At 39.7% G+C, this 20,116-nt stretch overlaps 1 protein-coding gene across 1 annotated transcript; it reads left to right on the forward strand.

The window, feature by feature from the left end:
- Positions 1-456: 456 nt before the first annotated feature.
- ANGEL2 (angel homolog 2) lies at positions 457-16,584 on the forward strand. The gene is made up of 9 exons (XM_009279587.2): positions 457-531; positions 1,299-1,732; positions 3,946-4,199; positions 6,908-6,977; positions 8,731-9,152; positions 10,168-10,294; positions 10,964-11,024; positions 12,974-13,137; positions 16,084-16,584. Exons 2-9 carry the CDS (start codon positions 1,306-1,308, stop codon positions 16,236-16,238), a joined length of 1,680 nt encoding a protein of 559 aa, XP_009277862.1. The 5' UTR covers positions 457-531; positions 1,299-1,305; the 3' UTR covers positions 16,239-16,584.
- The last annotated feature ends 3,532 nt before the right edge of the window (positions 16,585-20,116 follow it).

A 20,116-nucleotide genomic window follows, 5' to 3' on the forward strand; every position in this document is an offset into this window, starting at 1 on the left:
TCCCGCGGCTGGCGTGACCCCGGCGGCGTTGGAACTGCCCGCTAAAGGGCAGCTCCTCATCCCAGCTGGGGGCGGGGAGCGGCCTGGCCGCTGCCGCGGGAGCAGAGCCCCCAGCCCGGCCGTGGGGTGATTGACAGTCACTTGTTTTAAATACCCGCCATTAGCCAGAGCAGGGCCGCGGCAAACAAAACACAGCGCGGGCTTGGGGTTTTCCTTTGCCGGGTGTAGGTGGTTGCGGGGAAGTACCCGCCCGGGGCTGGGCTTTTAGGAAGGGAGCCTTTCTCAGCGCTTTTCTGTAAAACAGGTGTTTCAGGAGGTCTTCGCAAAGGAGAGGCGCCTCTTCCTTTCGGCTGCACCGTAATGCCGTGGTGCCCTGGGGTGTGTTTTGCTTATGTGTCTGTTGAGGTACTTCTGGTGCATCGTGGTGGAAACTGCTGTTTCAGGACAAGCTGGTTTTGCTGAAAGCTGTATTCAGGTTTATTCGCTAGGCTGAAAGGCAGCTAGAAGGTTCTCACTCTAGTTCAACTTCAGGTATACCAAACATTGACGTCTTTTGCTTATGAGCTCAAAGTATGCCTTCTTATTTAAACAATGAGGAAGCTGAGACAGATTGATGTCACTCAGCCTTCCTTCCTGCATTTCGGTTGAGACTCAGATTTTATTTATTTATTTCTGGAAAAAAGGAAAAAAACACCTTATTTTCATGGTATTAATCACTAAGCTGCAGTTTTCCCATCTGGAAAATAAGAATACAAATTTACTCTATAAGCTGGTGCCAGCGATGGCGTGAGAGTTTAGTGCCTCTGTTTCCCTGTCTTGTTGGCATTGTGGTTTGAGCTAAGTCAGTGGCTTTTTAAACAAACTTCTGACGGCTTGAAGGGAAGTGGTTTTCTGATTCCTTTCAAATAGCCTTATAAAGTTAATGCAGCATGCAAAAATGATCTTTTGTAAAGGTCGTTCCACGAGCACTTGAAAGATCTGATAGTTGAATTCAACTAGGCAGAAAATAAATTGTAAATGGTTATTCAGATGGATAGATTTTGGAAATTAAATGGTGTTTGTAAATCTGAAGGGGAAAAAAGATACAAGATCGCTTTGTGAAGTCCCACTTTGCATATCATTTAGATAAAGGTTTAAATATCTTTTTAGATACGTACAAGGTTTGAATATCTTGTATGTGTTAACTTACAGAGAAAGAATGTCTTGTATAAGTCATGACCAGGATGACTTGCATCTACAGTCTTCTACAGGCAGATGTAGTTGTGTGTAAGTAATGAAACCTGCGCTTTCTTTGGTAGACGCTCCATGCTGCCCCGTCATGTGCAGAGGCTGGGCAGAGACTGGATTGCCCACTGGAATGGTTCTCAGATGCTCACCTTGAACAGCCCGGTTTCCAGCTGTATGAGATGGGCCGGACAGTATCCCTGGGCCTCGTTTCCACTTCCTGTTCCAGTTGATTTCTCAGCAAACTGGAGACTGCCTCCATTTTTTGGACCTTGGAGACAATTTCAGAACTCTAATTGGCAGCTTGATAACTTCACGCAAAGTTCTTGCTTTCACCTACCTAACTCCAGTATGAAATCTGAGGGAGAAGAACCATTGACAAAGAAGAGAAGACTCAGTGGCCAGCATGATACTTCAACTCCTGAAGAAGAAACAGACTTCTCTAATCAGCAGGAAGTATTGTGTTTTTCTGTAGCACAGAATGAAGAAAAACATAGCAGCAAGAAAGGTAAAAGATGCTCTTTGCTCATTTTCCTTGTTTATTTGTAGTGCTAAATGCATCTAACAAGCTATAAGCGACACTGCCTGCACCTTTTGAGTTACTGTTTTTCTTGGCACCTCTCTCAAGAAAACATCTGTCTTAAAAATGTTACAGTTTTGTAATGCTGTTTAGTCTGTAAAGTTGTATTTTGTGCTGTCAAACAGTCTGCCAGAACTAGGTTCACTGCGCTTCGTGGTAGAACATGGTCAATTACGCGAGGGATTGCCCAGCTGGGGAGTCCTGAGCCTGGTTCAGACAACTCTTTCACAGGTATCTGTTGCCAGATCAGGTCTGTTAACTTGGAACTCTTCTAAAGCAAAAAAAATCTAGCTAACTTGCTGTAGGGCTGAGCTGGGCTGGCAGTTGTATAGCTTCATTCCTTGTACTGTACCTGAGCTCATAAGCCCTGCTGGACCTGAATTGGCTTCTTTCCGAGCCAGTTTAGTTATCTGTGACCTAGATAACTGAGGATTAATGGACTGAGATTTAACAGTGTTTGCTTCCAGTGTGATTGTGTGGTTTTGTTTTTAAAACTGTATTCTGCCACTGGCACGTTAGCAGGTTTTGTGTCAGACCATGACTGGCAGAGCAAACAACAAATGGGCTTATCCAGATAAATACAATAAGAAGTGCAAAGATGTCTATCCAACTCAGTAACTTTCATGAAGCTTGGAAGTGTCTGCTTCAGCTTATTACAGATATAGTCTTCTACATAGCATCCAAATGTTTTACTGAGTATTGTGGATATTTATAGTGTTGTCTACTGTGAAACAGATAGAAGAGCATAGTCAAAACTGGCCCTCTCTTGTATAAATCACTTCCTTAACAAAATAAACTGGAAGGGTGACAGATACCATCAGCACCCCAAAGGGATTTTTGGACACAAATATCCGTAAGGCTTAGAAACATCGTATCCATCTGCAGGAGCTGAAGGAAGGGAGTTTGCTTTGTGCCTTTATTCTTGAGTCCTCTGTCAACTCCCTTAGCAAGTACATTTTGACATACCTTTATCTCAGAGAGTAGTTAGCATTGTGGTCCTTCCTAGTTGTCTTTTCGTCACATATTGTAAGGTGACAGTAATTAAAGATACCTGCTGAGGAGCAGTGTGGCCTCTCTCCCACTATAGAAACAGTACTTAAAGCCTTGCTGTATTCATTGCAAATACTAGATAAAGTCCTGAATAATGCAAGCACAGTGATGAAATTTACCACCCAAACAGGGCAGATGCTAACAGCTATACCTGCAGTCTGCCACTAGTTGATAGCACAGATAACTGGACCTTGGCATGCTCTCAGATGAGTTGGGACAAAGCTGAAAGGCATCTTTTTCTCCACTTACAAAACTCAAACATATATATCTGAAAAATAATTGGATGCTTAGTTTATGAGTTTTGTAAGTGGAGAAATATATATCTGAAAAATAATTGGATGCTTAATGATGGGCAGATATATTCTTATAAACTTTCATATAATGATACTAATAAGTAGTATGAAACTAGGAATGACAGAAAGGCAAAGTAAGCCTTTTCAGAAGTTCTTGGTAATTCTGAGGCTTATTAATTTTTTAATTACTCAACCTCACTGAAGGAAATCAGGTTCATTATCTGTTTTGGGACCCCTGTAATGGACCCTGTTGCAGCTTATGGCTGAGTTTGTCAGACTGTACACAGGCTAGAGGTGAACCCTTTGTTTGATTCCTAACCCTTTTTTAGTCACAGATAGAAAGATCGGCAAGGTGCCCATATGCTGCTCTAAAGGGTGTATCCCAGACTGACATACCCCATCTCCACTGAGGAGGTAGTGGCAGAAGGTAGCGTAAGACTATGTCAACAGACTGGATTTGACTTACCAGTTTGACTGCCTTTCTACAGGGAGCAGGGTGGTGTAGTCTGACTGCAACGATCTCCTTAGAACAGGCCAGTTTCCTAATTTCAAAGCAGTTTGAAATCCAGGGCATATAACGGTTTTGTGCTGTGTTTTGGGGGTTGTTTTGGTTTTTTACTGGTGCTTATATAAAGTTCATCTTAAACAGAGGGTCTAAGTCACTGCTAATCAAATGAGCTTTTCGAATTGCTCAAGCAATTTGAAAGACAACTAGTTGTCAGTAGAATGATTTTTAAGAGCAGTAAGAAGTCATAGGATGTATTACATAACTTTTTCTGTTTCATGTGCTTTTAACAGGAACCGTCAAAAGGCACTGGGAATATTTCTGTCAGCACAGTAGAACAATGAAAATCTTTGAAAATAAAGAAACTGACCAAAGCAATACAGAAAGTGAGGCAAAATTTGATTTTACAGTCATGTCCTACAATATCCTCTCACAGAATTTGTTAGAAGATAACTCCCACCTGTACAAACACTGCAGGCAACGATTGTTAATCTGGACATACAGATTTCCCAACATTCTACAAGAAATCAAACAGCTGGATGCAGATGTGAGTAGAAAATGAGCATGTGGATATTTCTTAAGAACTGATAAACTGGAGCAGCAAATTCTTGCTGTTCTTTATTTTGATAAGTGGGCTGTCTAGTGGATCCAACTGAGCTTTTAGTTATGTCATGCTTAACAGTAGTTTTGATTTATGCTTATGCAATGAGTGTATTCTGTGCAATCTGAATTTACAGCAAAGGCAAACTCTACAGTACATATCACTCGTAGTTGCCTTTTTTTGTCCATAACTTCCTGGAACAGTCTTTTGACATGACTGATGTTCTGCTGATACTCTGCAATTTTTTTTATAATTCCAAAACCTTCTTTCTTCACATAAATCTTTCTTAGTCTGTACCTAGAGCACACCAGTTAGAGTGCTGTAAATAAGGTGTTGAACATAAGAACATCTATACTTGCCTAGGCCAAAGGTCCACCTAGTCTAGTGTCATGTTTGTAACAGTAGCTAATGATAGATGCCTAGAGTAGGAGAACAGCGCACCTCTCTCCAGGATAGTCTCAGCTTCTGGGACTGTACAGTTTAGGAAGCTCTGGAGCTGGAGGCTCTCTCTTTAATTGTGCCATAAGTTATTTAGTGCAAAGGACGTGCAAGACCGAATAGTTGATCATAATTCACAAACACTTAATCTTGCATGCCAGGCTTTTGTGGAGGGAAAATTGTATGTGTGCACGCGGGAGGGTCAAATTCAGGCAACCTCCAGGACCGGCATTTTCTAACTTCAGGTGTGTGACTTTGACTTCATATTTGTTTAGGTAGTAGTTACATCAAGTGTCTGTATACTCAGGGAATCAAAAGTCCCTTTCTAAAATCTGGCTGCTAATCCTTCAGAGCCATTTGTTAGATCAGGTAATGGAGAACTCAATCATGTCTGAATCCTTTGTTTGGAAGGCAGACTGAAATGTTTTACTTTTTTGATTGTATGAGGACTGGGGTGATGAGACTGTTGTGTGGATCTCCATTTTCTTGAGATTAATGTATACTCAGTGAATCAAAAGTCCCTTTCTAAAATCTGGCTGCTAATCCTTCAGAGCCATTTGTTAGATCAGGTAATGGAGAACTCAATCATGTCTGAATCCTTTGTTTGGAAGGCAGACTGAAATGTTTTACTTTTTTGATTGTATGAGGACTGGGGTGATGAGACTGTTGTGTGGATCTCCATTTTCTTGAGATTAATGTTCAAGGTTGAGACGAAGATGCAGGTGTTAGTAGCATTCATGTGAGACTGATCCAAAAGTATTCCTCTCAGGTGTTCATTTCTGTCTTCACCTGGTTCTCTGCACCATTTGACTTGTGAACAAGCTTGCTGTTCTTTACTGAGATATAACTCTGAACTTCTGTTTATATTGGAGTCTGAAAAAATACCTTACTGTGTTCTTGGTTGGTTGTGGAGTTTTTTGTTTGTTTCTGAGGACACTTATCACTTACTGTTAATCTTAATCAGGAAGTCAAGTCAGTAAACTTTTTGCTTCAGTCATTGTTCAGGCCACTAAAAGTTTGGTGATAGAATCCAACCTGTTCATGTCAGAAAACAGTATTGAAAAAATCAAAGTACTTGTATTGGGGAAGCCACAGGAAAAACTGTCTTGTACCATTTGAAAAATGCAGTTATGTTACTACGTAGCTAGGAAGCTGGAGATTAAAGTCCCCTTCAAGCTCTTCCTTTCTTCCTTCCTCATAAATTTATACATTATGTATGTATGTATTTTTACAGTGAGATACATTAATGGGCTTTCTGGAAGGATCATTGGGCAGAGGGACTCTGGTGAAGATCTGCCTGGTGCTATTAGTAGTAACAGACGGTTCTCCAGCACGGAAGGGCTGGACACAAAGCCAGCCCCTCTAGCAAAGAGCAGTTCAGTTCAGGGTACTTGGTGAGGTCTGCAGAGACACACAACACAGCATGGGGGTAAAGAGGTAATGCCTTGTATTGCATGCATTGAGTCATGAGGAGCAGCTGCTCACAGACCCAAGTAGATGCAGGTGCCCTCTTGTGCAGAGGAAGTTCTTGCTAAAGGACATAGACTTTTTACTGATTCATTGTTTTGAACTGTAACCTTAAAGTGAGGCAGAGATTTCAGAATATTGCTTGAGATTTGGTTCTCCTTTGAGACCTTGAATAAGCTCGTGTCAGCTGGGTAAGTGAAGTCTGTTGCTGCAGTTCAGCAGGCAGTGCTAACTCATTACCCTTCAGGAACTCAGTCCTTTGTCAGAGTCCCAGGGTGTTTGTAAATCTGTGTGTTACTGCAGTGTGCAGGGAGAGGGCCCCAAGACGCTCAGAACTCTCTTAATGGAGTATTTTGAGGTTGTCTTTTGTTCGGGTTGTCATAATATGGAAACCTGTTGTCCACGCTGTAGTTAATGAAAAGTGTGCCCTTGGCCTCTTCATCCCACTGCTCTGGCATTTAGCCCTCTCCTAAACTGCTGAAAATGTATTAGCAGGTCACTATTTTGATTAAATTTAATTTCACATCTGAAAATGTATGTCTGTCTGAGAAAGGGTGGGAGGAATTGCGGCCCTCTTCACAATCTTAAGGAGCATTTTCTATAGGAGAGTGAATCCTTTTGTAGGATTATGGAGGCAAAAAGCCTCTGAATTATTATTTTTTTTAATACCTATACAGACTGTCCCACAGAGATATGGTAATATTTTGATGTACTTACTAATATCTTTTAATTGTAAACTTTTGCCTTAGGTACTCTGTTTACAAGAAGTCCAAGAAGACCACTATAGAACAGAGATCAAGTCAAGTTTGGAATCCCTGGGTATGATGAAACTCTTACGACCAATACACTGTCTTCTCCCCCACCCCAGTACTATTTTCCTCAGAAAAACCTCTCTTAGATTATAGAATCAATCTCCTGCCATCACATGCAACAATGTTGTGTACCCCGTTTTATAAACTCATCAAGTGCTTTCTTGAAACTACATTAGTGTTTTCTACCGGTATTCCTGTTGGATAGCTTTTCTAGGGTATGGGGGTTTTCTGGCTTGAAACCTTCCAAATTTTATCCACAGTCTGTTTATATTCATTAGTTTTTATACTAGTACTGTCAGTCAGCCTAAATAGCACTGTCTTAGCACTCTCCCATGTGAATTTATGGTAAGGAACATGCTGCTAGGGGTGTGATTCCATGGTGGTTTAAACTGATCTAAATCTTTTGTGCTCTACACCTCCTTCCAGCCCCAGGGCCCCACTCTCTTCCTGGCACTGGTATTTGTCTGATGCCAGGAGGAGCCAGTTCAAGGAGCAGCACTGGACTGATACTTTTTTCTTTCTTGGTTAGTTGGTGATAGTCTAGCTCCCAGAATTGAGTGTTTGTAAAGAAAGTAGAGTAACGGCAGTACTGATTTAAATCCACTTGAAATGTGAAACAACACTAAGTCCAGGCTCGTGTGGGCAGCTGAGCTTCCTGCTGCTATTCATGAGCATGTGGAGCTCGCTGTAGCTCTTCCTCTTCCCCTCCCTACTCCCAGATGCACGTCCTGTCCCTTCTCCTGGGCTAGTTCTGGCACTCACTAGACCATTACCCTGGTGAAATCCACCAGTCCAGCAGAATGCTATCCAGACTAATTTTATTTTCCTGGACTAGTTTTCTGCTGGCTTACTGAGTTAAGAGTAAGTGGCAGGAGCACGTGGCCTGGAGGTGGGAGAGAGGAGTGGGAATCCCCTGTTCCAGCACTGGTGTGAGCTCGGAGGTCAACTCACTCCACTTCATGGGGCTGTGCTTCTTGAATTCATATGGCATGGGCTGGGCAGAGAAGCATTTTAAAATGGCGAAAATTAGATACTGTTTCAAGATTGTTATTTTTTTCTTATATAGGTAAGGTCTCATTAAAATCTGTGTTTCACTTCTACATAAAATAAAGAACTTGGGAAATTACTGTTTTCAGGTAGACTTGTTTGAACTCTGATACTGTCATTTGATAAATATCTCGGTTTCCCTGTTGAAAGCTTGCCTCTTGCTGCTAACTGGATAATTACGTAATTATGTAAATATGCTTGAGACCTTTGTTCTATGAATCATTTTAGACAGTGATTTATGACTTATAGTGATTATTGCTTTTGATTGGAATGCTTCACTGGTATTATTCGTAAACCACTGTAGTAACATCCAGAAAAAACTTCAATACACAAGTCCACTTTTATGTGACTTGTGGGGTTTTTTTGTTGTTTTATATTGGGTGTTTTTCCACATGAGGATAGAAGAACATGCCTAGTATCTTAAACCATGTAGATGCTTACACATCACAAAAGGTACTAGACCAGGTTTTCTGTAGTATCTAAACTGAAGCTAGATAGGACAAAGTCTCTTGTGTTCACTTTTCTATGTGAACTTTACGTAGTCTTTGGTACTTCAGACTGGGTGTTGACTGCCATGTGAGAAAAGTAGCGTGAGGCTTTTCTAATTTTTTTTTTTAAATTATCTCTATTCATACAATGGTATTTTATGTTTTTAATAAAATTATCTCTATTTATACAATGGTATTTTATGTTTTTAATTGCCTTTCTTGCAGGGTATCACTGTGAGTATAAAATGAGGACAGGGAGGAAACCTGATGGCTGTGCTATTTGCTTCAAAACTTCCAAATTTAGCCTGATCTCATCAAACCCCGTGGAATTTTTTCGCCATGATATTCCACTCTTGGACAGGGACAACGTTGGACTGGTGTTGCTTTTGCAGCCTAGATTTCACTGTAAAACTAATGCTGCAATCTGTATAGCCAATACACATCTGCTGTATAACCCAAGGCGAGGGGACATCAAACTGACCCAACTTGCAATGCTTCTGGCAGAGATTGCTAGTGTTGCCCCTCAGAAGGATGGTACCTTCTGTCCAATTATCATCTGTGGTGACTTCAATTCTGTTCCTGGTTCTCCATTGTACAGATTTATAAAGGAAGGAAAGTTAAATTATGAAGGACTTGCTATAGGGAAGGTAGGCTATGCTTTTCACTTCTCACACACAAAAAAAAAAAGCTAATGCTGATTAAAGAGACATATTTAACTGAGTGGTGCTACCATGCCATAACTGGGCTTGTGATTATTTCCATTGCAGTACCAATCTTAGTGCCCTTTACGCAGTCTGCAAAGCGAAAGTTACTGTGGAGTTACTAAAATAAGCTTGGGTGTATTAGCTGTGCCTTACAGAATGTTGTATCCGCTTCTAGCATTCCGAAATTAAAAACTTGCAAGAACAATTAATTTGTTGGCAAGGTAGTTATCCACAGGATGATTGTATCACTGTGTTTAAGTGTCCCAGTCTTTAAGTAGGATAAAATAACTACTTAATCAAATACCTACTGTGTGCTCTATGGAAAGATGATTCTTATTTTAGGTAAACTTTGAATTAGAGTGGCTAGAATAATTGTAAAAGCAAAAATGCAATTAGATGCTGAACCTAAACTGTTTCAGGTTAGATGGTTTTTGTTGTAAGCTCTTGTATGTAGCTGTTGGATGCGTCACATGCTATTTAATAGAAAGTAACTGGAGTACATACAATGAGAAAACATGGAAAAAATAGCCCCCACTTGTGTTTGTTGCTGGTGGGTAGTTCTTTCAAGCCTCACTTTGACTTGACTTGACTTGCTCCCAGAAGAATAAGCATAATGAATGTAAAGTAAGCGTCTGCTAGGGAGCTGTATATACTCAGTCCTGTTACGTTGCTAAAAGTGTTCTTGGTAGCCTTGGTAGTCTCTCAGCTTAGTGTCACAAAAACTATCTTGAAAAATTGGGTAGCTGCAAAAAACTTGGTAAGAGTAAACAAAGAGCGTGTACATAAGGGGGGGTGTTATTTTTACAGAGATTTGACAGGCCATTATAAAAGATTTATTCTACGGGACTGGGGTGGGGTTTTTTGCTTAAAACTTTAAACTTTACAAAAAATGTCCACTCATTTCAAATTTTTTTAAATCAGATTTCTGTCTGAAAAAAGCTCATGTTGTCTTTCTTAGGTCTCTGGACAAGAACAATTTCCAAGGGGACAAAGAATCTTATCTATTCCAATTTGGCCAAAAAAATTAGGTATTTCGCAAAACTGTGTATATGAAATAAAACAGCAACAAAAAGAAGAACATGCAGGTCAGTTTCTAGGTTGATGAATTTTGTGGTCCTTTGAAAATACCATTCAGGTAGCACTGAAAAACAGATTATCTGTTCTAGTGGGGGGAAAAACAGCGCATGTTGAGTTTGCAAAACTTCCTTGTTGGGCTCATTAGAGTGTAAAGTTAGTTGTTCGCATAAGCATTTGCAACTTTGAATCTTTAGAAGACAATAGTTAGAAATTGCCATTCAGGGGCTGGTGTGTAATATTTAAACTACTGTGTGTGCATCATGAAAGCCAGTTGTGCTGTGACTGGGAAAAGAGATGGAGGAATGCAGCACATGTATGTAGCATGAACCCACGTTCTACTTCAGTGTTTATGTATTATAGTGCGAGCACTTTATGGAACAAGTGGGAAAAGCGAGTGATTCCTTGCTGAGTATTATTACATCTTTCATCCACCATTTTTTCTTTGACACAAAAAACAATTTTAAATGAATGGGACATCATTTGAAAGAGTTTTTGGAGGGGATCTTACTAATGGAACAGAAGAATTTAATCCAGCTTTGTGAATTGTATCTTGTCTGCTGCAAAAAATAAGTGTACTTAAAGATTTTTTTTTAGCTTTGCTTTTCTGTAGCTCTTCAATATTGGTCTCACCTACATCCTATTTTTAAATGTAAATTTAATGTATTTTTATTTTGCAGGAGAAAAATTGGAAGCAGCAAAACTGGACAACACTCAGGAGATTGTAATAGCATCTGAAAAGTATGTGTTGGGGGGAAAAATGGAAGCCCTTGACTGGTTCCTAGTTTTGGGGGGTTGTTTTGGTTTTTAGACCAAACTTGTATCTGATTCCAGATGTGGATACAAGATGCTCACCCCACCCAGTCTGCCCATCTGGCAAGAAGTCATCTTCCATTTAAACATGAAAAGGCTCATCAGACAGCAAAAGGCTAGAACTGGAAATAATCAAGAGTGTGTGTTCTTGCAGGAACTTGCAGATACTATTTCAGAATGCAGAGGCGAGGTGTCAGTGCTGTTTAGAGGGTACTTTTTGTCTGCTTATTAAAAGAATGCTTTTGGCATTTTTTGTCACTTCTTGACATAAACAGGACATTTTGCTGTGTAGTGATATCGTAGGAAAGCTGTGAACTTCAGTCCAGTTGCAGAAACCATGTTTTTAAGAGGGGGGCGGGAGGGAAATCAACAAAAAAAAACCCAGTGTTGGCCAGCTGCTTAAGTGTTGGCAATTCTCTCTCTTCACTGTTTTTGAGATACTGGTTTATGGATGCTAACAAAATCCTATAATACAATGTGAAATTGGGATGAAGGAGGGAAAGGAACTGGAAAGATCATAAAATCTTCCTTGTCAAGAGTTCTGTGGGAGAAATTAAGTTCTTTGAGTCCCAGAAACTTGGAGTATTATGGATTTGGTAGTACAGCTCTTACTCAGATCAAAACATTTGCTTGTCAAACTGAAGGAGAAGCCACCATTAGACTGCTGAGAAGGAAAATGTAACTGCTTTTTGAAAAGAAGAATATATTTGCATTTACCAAACTGGTAAAGGCATATAAAGTAAGGCATAAAAGGACGAAATTGCCCCAACTGTATGTGTGATGTCAGGCTCCAAGTCAGCCATTTCTTATCAGAAATGAGATCTTGGTATCACTGCAGATAGTTATATTAAAACACTTGGTGATTCTTAGTGATCAAAAAGCTAAGTAATGGCATTTCTGAGAAAAGAAGTAGATAACAAGACAGGAAGCACTACTGTGCTGTGTAAATCCATAGTGTGCCATGTGTTGAACACGACTTGCGGGGGTTTTTGCCTCATCTTAAAAAGGATGTCATGTAACAAGAGCAGAAATTACTACACTTCTGTATTGTACCAACTGGCATGTTTGTCAGTCTTCTCTAAATCAGGAGCTGACATGCTGATTTTTTTTTTTTAAATTGCTTGGGTTTTAACCAGAACACACCGCAGCTCAGGTTTAACATGCAGCCGTGCAAGGTGAGGCAGGTACAGCTGAGGGATGGATGTCTTGCAGAGCTGGTGGGAGCAAATGGCTGGGAGGGAGAGAGGAGTTCTTTTGCTGAAAGGTGCAGTTTTGCAGTTTGCTTTCAAGATTGAAAAAACAGGTGAGACAAGATGGGCTGAACTGAAGAGGAACAGACTGACAGATGATGGGGAGAGACAAAATGGGAGCCTGAGTGGAGGAAAGAAGATTAGGCGTAGCCTAACTTGAAAACACTTGATAGCTTTAGTTTAGGGGAGGAAAAAAACCCTAAAAATCTTAATTTCTCTATATGCTGAAGGGCCTGGTTAGATGAGTTCATAGTTTGTTGCTTTCATATAAGCTGCTCTTATGGACACTTCTACCCCTGTGTCAGGGAGAGATTGCTGAATGAGGACATGAAATCTTACAAAGTGTAGATGGAGGTGAAAGCTATGTATATTTGAAGTCAGTTAAGCCAGTTTTGATAGGCTCTTAGGTATCTGCCTTTTACTTGAAAAAGCTGCCTGCATTTTGCCTTCAGAGGTTTAGGCCACTAACACAAAAGGCTGTGGGATTGATTGCATGAGAGAAATGCTAGTTTACATATCCAAATAACCCATTTTGTTTGTAACGAGGAACTATTTGGTATTTCTTCATTGTTTATTCTTTCTCGGAAAGACAAGAAAATAAAATTATTTTCTGTGATTCCTGTTTAGGTTGTCTTCAAAATTGCAGCACCATTTTAAATTGTCTTCAGTCTATTCTCATTACTTTCCTGAAACTGGGATACCAGAAGTAACGACTTGTCACTCCCGAAGTGCTGTCACTGTGGATTATATTTTCTATTCTGCAGCAAACGATGATACTGCTGCCCAGCCAGGTAAAGAAACCAGCTTTTAAGTATTTTTCACAACTGCAAAATGGGAATGTTCGGATGCTGTTCTGAGGGAAATGTAGTGATAATTTAATCCACATGAAGTACCTCAGAGGTTCGTGGTGGTGCTTTGAATGTCAGCTGTTATCTGGGAAACACGGCTGGCCTTGTCGACTCACCACAGTTGGACTTGTAGTGCCACACAGGGCAAACTTTTTCACCTAACTGAACATTCCTGTAGTTGCCATCTCAGCATGGAGACAAGAGCTGAGGCGACAGAAAAGCAGCAATGTAAGTAGCACCCGAGAAATAACTGCTATCAGTAACTCATGCAGGACCTTAGTGGCCGGACCTACAACAAAGCAGTATTTCCAATCATCTGATCAACAAAATGGTGAACGGCAATTTATGATGTGCATTAAAACTGATAAATGAACTGTTTCTTAGAAAGTGACTTTTTAGATAGTCTTGATGTAATGTCTGTCAAGTAAATGACCTCTGTGGCCTTTGCGCTTAGAGCAGCCACTTGCACATGCCCAGTTGTCACTCTCTTGATTGCAGTTGCAGCTAAAACTCACCAGATGGTGCAAGAAAGACACGGTACTTCTGCGGGTGTATTTCTTGATGGTAACACAGTGCTATCCCTTGCTGCATTTGTGCCCTTACCGTGGATACGTCTGAGCAGCGCGCTTTCCATGTCATCATTAGTTCTGTGTTTTATGCCATCGTCAAAGGTCTTTGCACTGTGCTGTGCAATCAGATAAATGGCTCTGCAGAACTCGGAACAAAGAAACCCGGATTCCACTCCTGCTCCCACTGTAGATTGCAACTGATTTTTATAAATTAACATTGTTTTCAGTGTGTGAAATGAAAATATCACCTTTATCTCTCATACCTTGAGACTAGATTGTTAAAATTCATTGAGTCAATGCACAAAAGTCTCATTTGTCATAACATGCGTAGTAAATGCTATCTTAGCGTAAAATATCAAATACAAAAGCTTCACAGTACAGAAATAAAAGCTTTGACTGAAAAACTAGGATATGAGAAGTATCTAAATGACTTTGGAATGCTGTGTGATTTAAGAGTGCTGTGTGATTTCAGAGTGCATCCCTGTGCAAAATTTAATGGTAATTCACCTGCTTATATATTTTGTTGCACCATCGTTGCCCCAGCAGAGCTATAGCACTTTTTTCTTTCTGCACTTGTTTTTCAAATAGATTCTTCACCCCACATCAGAGTACAGAATGAGACCAAACTTGAATTCTCCAAGTAGTTTAAGCTGGTGTAGTTTTTATTCATTAGTTCCTAGAAACTAAGTAATAGTCTGGATTTTCAGTTTTCTGATGACCTGTGCCTCTGCATTAAAAGTTGTCAAAGTCTGAACAAGTGAGTATTAAATGTGGTCTAGGCTGACTGATCGCTTTTTTCCATTTAAAGGGGTTTTTTTGAAAGTTTTTATGCTTTAGTCTGTGTTATGCTTGGCCAAGTATTTGGTTTGGTATTCAGGATTTGCTGTGAAAGCAGGGTTCAGTATCTGCTCGAGTCCTGCAGGACTCAATTTTGCTGGTTCCAGAGTCCTCTGAGCTGACATTAATCACTGCATGCAGACCAAGCTCTCTGTAGCAACAAACTGCTCCTTTGTAGACATGCAGGTGCTGTGCCAAATGATAAATTTGGCTCAAGAGCTGGGCGGACGTGTGCTCTAGAGCTACCGAGACATCTCTGCAGTAAAAAAGCTCTTCTTCAGAGCAGCAGTAAACAGCTGCTCGGTTGTTAGAGAACTAGAAAGCTGGCAGATGGCAAAGGAGTGAAGCTGTTGAACTATCCGAGGAGTTTAACAGTTGCTGGATAATCCTTTAAAATACGCCTACTGGTAAGCCAGTACCAGGTTCAGCCAGGAAGTTCTGAAGTTGCTGATCACTTTCATACAGAAAATACTTTTATCAAAGTTACAGCTGCTGTTTGTGCTGGTCCTGAAAGCACTCAACCTGCTCAGAATCATCTCTCTGCTCTAAAAGCAGTAGCTAGGGTTGCTGAGTAGGCATCTCACACAAGTAGGTAGCTCAAGAAGTCTACAAGTTTGACACATCGTGGAAGGATCATGTTCTCAATGGAATTTCTTTACTTGAGTTGCAAAAAGCTTGTTACTTTTTGATGATGATGGTTTTCTGGGTTTTTTTTTTTGTTAATGAGGACACAAATATTTTAAGTATAGTGTAATAATAAGGTGTAATAATAGCAAGGCTGTGAGTCATCTTCCCCTCTTCCATGAGCAATGTGGTGTTTCATGTGTGTGGTGGGGGATTTTTTTGTGGTGTTTTTGTTTGTTTGGGGTTTTTTTAGTGGTTGGTTTTGTTTCCTTTTTTGGCAATTATAGGAATAGGTAGCAGGAAATAATGGAGGAAGATCCCTTTCTTATGATGAACAGTTAGGAAGAGAAATGCCAGAAGGCTGTCACGCTTATGAGCAAGAGTTCCTGTATGACTTGCCTGCTGGAGAACTGTGTGCTTGAGGATCCAGAAATAAAACGTTATGTGAAAGAGTAACTCTCAAAAGATGCTTAGTTTTGCAAGCGTCAGCTCTGTTTAGCAATGCTGTTGTGCTAGAGTAGAAGACTGGATTGTGTGAGGCTTTTTCAGGGGAGTTACAATGAACAAATAAATCCCTTTCCCCTTCTACCTCAATTTATCCCTCCACAAAATGGAGGGGTAGTGTCTTTCTGCGTACTTTGAGCTCTACTGATTATAAGTTCTACTGTGAGAGTAATAGTAAACAAAAAGAATTTCTGAACTACTTTATCGGTGATTTTTGCATGGAACAATGACGACTTCAGATTATTTCTGCCATCCTGTTTTCCTCCTTCTGCGTATGTATGAATGTGTTTTTTTTTTTTTTTTTTTTTTTAGCCCACACTGATTAACATTTCCACTTTTTTTTTTTTTAAACCAGGAGCAGAGGATTCTTTTCATGGAGGTCTGAAACTTCTTGGCAGGCTGGCACTTCTAACAGAGAAAGATCTTTGGACTGTTAATGGTCTTCCCAATGAAAATAACTCTTCTGACCACCTGCCACTGCTAGCAGAGTTCAGGCTTATTGAACGGTAATATCCAAAGGACTTTTTGTGTAGGTAAAGTTACCTTCACCTTCTCTCTTCATGTGATTATTATTATTATTTTTTTAAAGGTTAATTCAAGCACTGCTGGTCCGGTTTAAATAAGTTTGCATGCATGCTGATTTGTTAGTGTTGTGTAAAGTAGACTTTTTAAAGAGACTTTTTTTTAAAATGTTTAAATTACTTTATGAGGTCTTTAAGGAAAAAAGAAAAGATTTTACATTAGCTTCCTCTTTGATAATGGAAAAAATCTGTGCCAGTCTCAAAATGGCATTTTTCATGGAGATGTTGTAAATGGTTTTTTATTGTAAATCATAGTAAAACTGATTATTCTCTGAGAACTGTGTGCTTCTTCAAGTAAAGGGGAGAGTGTTTGTGTGCATGCCATGCTATATAATGAGCTGAAAGTAACATTTTACTACAAAGTTGCTCTGTAGACGCTTCTATCTAAATACTTCCACAAAGGAATTTCCACCGTTACCTAGAGTGTAGTCAGTGCAGAGGCTGCAAGATTGGACTTCCAAAGGAAGACAACAGCTTTGCAGTAAGGCAAATACTTCTGTTCTAAAAAGTTACTTCTTTAACTTCTAAAAGATTAAATATAGGTAGCATTCACTGAAATCTTTTTAAAAGTATCTGAAATAAAACCAAATTTAATGAGCATGAAAACTTATAGGAAACTTAATTGATCTACTATAGGGGAAAAAAAAAATGAGTCCTCGACATCTTGAGGCTTCATATATATTGAACAACTGGCGGAAGTTTTTTTTCCATTTAGTTATTAAAAATGTCAAGTTGTATATTGAAATGACAGATCCTGAGGTATTAAATGATCAAGATTTTATATTTACTCTCATAATGCACTGATAAGCATTCTGTGCAAAATATGATTTACATAATAAAAAAACCAAAGACTGCCTGGATAGGAAACCTGCAGGGAGCCAGGGGGGGCTGGAAACAAGTCTTGTAACTTGGTGAAGCTACATATGGGTACATAATGTAAAACTGACTTAAAAGTAACACTTAGAGAGAGAACTGTCTTTCAGTGTAGTGCTGGAAAGCCTGCACCCATGTTTCTGAAATCATATTCAGATGCATTTGTCTCCCAGAAACACTTGTTTGTTCTTCTCTAACCTAATTTTTGGAATTTTCATCTGGGTTTCCTTTTTCTGAGTGCAGAATTACAACTGTGATTACTTTGTGCTTTGAGAATAATGCAGGAAGTACAGTGGTAGTAATCGCAAAACCAATCAAACTGAAAAAGTACTTCGGTGTTACGTTGAAAAATACAACTACCTACCAAAACATTCAGCTTAAATTACTTGGAATTTGGAAGTGGACTATTTTTCTCCTAAGTAATTGTGACTGAGGAGCTTTCCTCTACTACTTGTTAACAGTCAAGTCAATGCTGTGGATGACTACCTATTCAATACTGGACTCTATTCAGCTACTTACAATCAGACATTCTCAAAGCTGGAGCTGATTGATAGATGCAAACATACTTAACCAGCTGCAACAAATTTCTGGTAGATACTGGTTACAGCTAAAACCAGTGTTCAGCTGTAGCAACCTGTGTAGCCTGTGTTAAGAGCGAGGCGGTTTGCTAGCCTGGAGGACTGCGTGTTGTCTCCACTGCAGAGAGAAATGTGAGATCCTAATGGCGCTGCTCAAGAGCACTGCTGGGCAAAAAGGCTGCTGAACAGGGGAAGGGGGGTAAGAAAGAGAGAAGTTCTGCTATTTAGAATAAACCTTAACTTGAGCAGCACTTCTCAGGCTTGTCTAAAGCCTCATCTCCTCCAAAGTAGAGGTTTCACATCGGTTCCATTCTCTTTTATACAGAGCAGCACTTATTTAGGCCAGGCCAAACACCTAGTTATTTACAATGCTGGTTTGAATCTTAAGTTTTACGCTAATTTGAAAGCAAATGCTTTGGACTTGCTGATCAATGGTTTCCATATTTGGCTTGTATTCAGATACTGTGTTGCTGTGACATTTTAAAATGGCCAAATTCCTCAAGGTAGTAAAGATGGCCTTCTGAAAAACATACCCCACTTCCCTAGTAACCACATGAAACCATTAAGGCAATAAGACATATTTTTTCTACTTCATTAGTGTATGTTATTATTAAAGGACTACATTAATTTGCTTTCCTTGACAAAAGGGGAAACTGTCACCTCAAGTGTCTTTCCCCATTTTGATGACGATAACATGGGGAAAGGGCCAAGGTACTACTGAAAGAAAAAAGCAGAAGCTGCTTGACATGATGCAGTCATCAGTGCTGCTAGTGCAGAGGTGTTTATTGTTCCATAACTGCATTTTCAGGGCTTAGAGATTTTGTTTCAGTCTTTCTTTGTATAACACATTAATGGTTAGCTATAGGGTGGGTTTAAGGCCTGTATGTTCAGTGATTTCTTTGTAGAATAGTAAATGAGGTAAGTATTTAACAATCTTAAAAAAAAAAAAGTCTGCTTTAGTTCATTGCCATTTGTCCTATCGTGATTTTTAGAAACAACTTAGATCTTTTCTGAAATAGAAACCTGGACAGGACATAAAAATAACCCTAAGTCATTAAAAAAAAAAGACTACCATGATATTTTATTGACGTTTCATGCTGTGCATAAACATACAAGTGATTAAAAAAAACCAAAAAGTCATGCATGTTTTCTACACTATTTGACCACTTTGCAGTAAGTTAGAAAAACAGCCACTAGAACCACACTTAAGACAAATGCCATCATAAGCAAGTTTCAAGAGAGTATTTCAGCTGAACTTCAAAACAAAACCAAAAGCAATTTGTCACATACCTCTACAGCATTGAAAAGTTTCAGTATAAGTTAGATGTTAAGAGAAAATAACTCAAGTTGTGCTGGACAATGGTAAAAACTATGTACCAACCACCATTACTTGAGCTGAAGTAAACCATGGTTTCATAGAAGAAAACTTGTAACATATCAGATAACCTTGTGCTCTAGGATACAGCTGATGAAAGTAAGTTTTTCACATCATGAGAAATCTAAGGGATACATGAAAAAATTGTTTGATTCTTCACAAGACACTGAGCAGCACAAAGTTTAAAACTGAAACTCTGCAGCTGATGTCAAATTACACAAGAATTTCCACCAAAAGAGTATTTCCCTCTCCAATTTCACTCCTGAACCAAAAAAATTCCTACTGTGAACACAGGAGTGGAAAAGTTTGCAGAAAGAGGGATGGGAAAGGCCTCCCTGTAATTGATATGGCAATCTTTCTTTTATAAAGAAGTATACTATGTTTGAAAAGTCTTCTTTCTAGATCTTCTGAAGTCTCATTAGTAGAAAGCCTTTTACTGTTGGTAGAAGGTTGCTGGGTCTCGGTGTTGTCTTCCTGTCCTAGGTAGGTGAGATTCATTGACTTTTTTTGAGCAATGAGGTCTGTGTACAAGCAATCGTCTCCTTCTGTATTCATTCAATTGCTGGCTGATATAAGCGCTCTAGGAGCTGAAATCATTCAATTTGAGTAAGCAGCATTGTCACTGCGTTACAATGTCCTGTCTTCATCGAGATCCCAAAAAAGTAAGTGCGTGCCCAGGAGGGGAGGTACACAAGGCCCATGGCAGTATCATCTATAAGCACAGCACAAAGGGTAGAGGCTGGACTTGTACAATAATCCAGTTTCTTTTTAGGCACCTAATGAAATATTTTCAGGAATGCAGCACTCGAATGCTTCCAGAGAACTTCACTAATGCGAATGGCAGACCCCAGTGAAAGTCTTACCGCATCACTTGAGAACACTGCTGTCCATCACGGGTCCTTAGCTAAGTCTTAGAACAAAAGGACTGAGTAGGGAGGAAGTAGACAAGCTTGATTTTCAGCTATTTCAGACGTACAATTT

Source organism: Aptenodytes forsteri, unplaced genomic scaffold (assembly GCF_000699145.1).
Source record: "Aptenodytes forsteri isolate BGI_AS27 unplaced genomic scaffold, ASM69914v1 Scaffold195, whole genome shotgun sequence".
Taxonomy (NCBI): Eukaryota; Metazoa; Chordata; class Aves; order Sphenisciformes; family Spheniscidae; genus Aptenodytes; species Aptenodytes forsteri.

Coding starts and splice junctions, on each gene's coding strand:
- ANGEL2 (XM_009279587.2), top strand. CDS start 1,306: ATGCTGCCCCGTCATGTGCAGAGGCTGGGCAGAGACTGGATTGCCCAC. Junction 9,153..10,167: donor AAGGACTTGCTATAGGGAAG/GTAGGCTATGCT, acceptor TGTCTTTCTTAG/GTCTCTGGACAAGAACAATT. Junction 13,138..16,083: donor TGATACTGCTGCCCAGCCAG/GTAAAGAAACCA, acceptor TTTTTAAACCAG/GAGCAGAGGATTCTTTTCAT.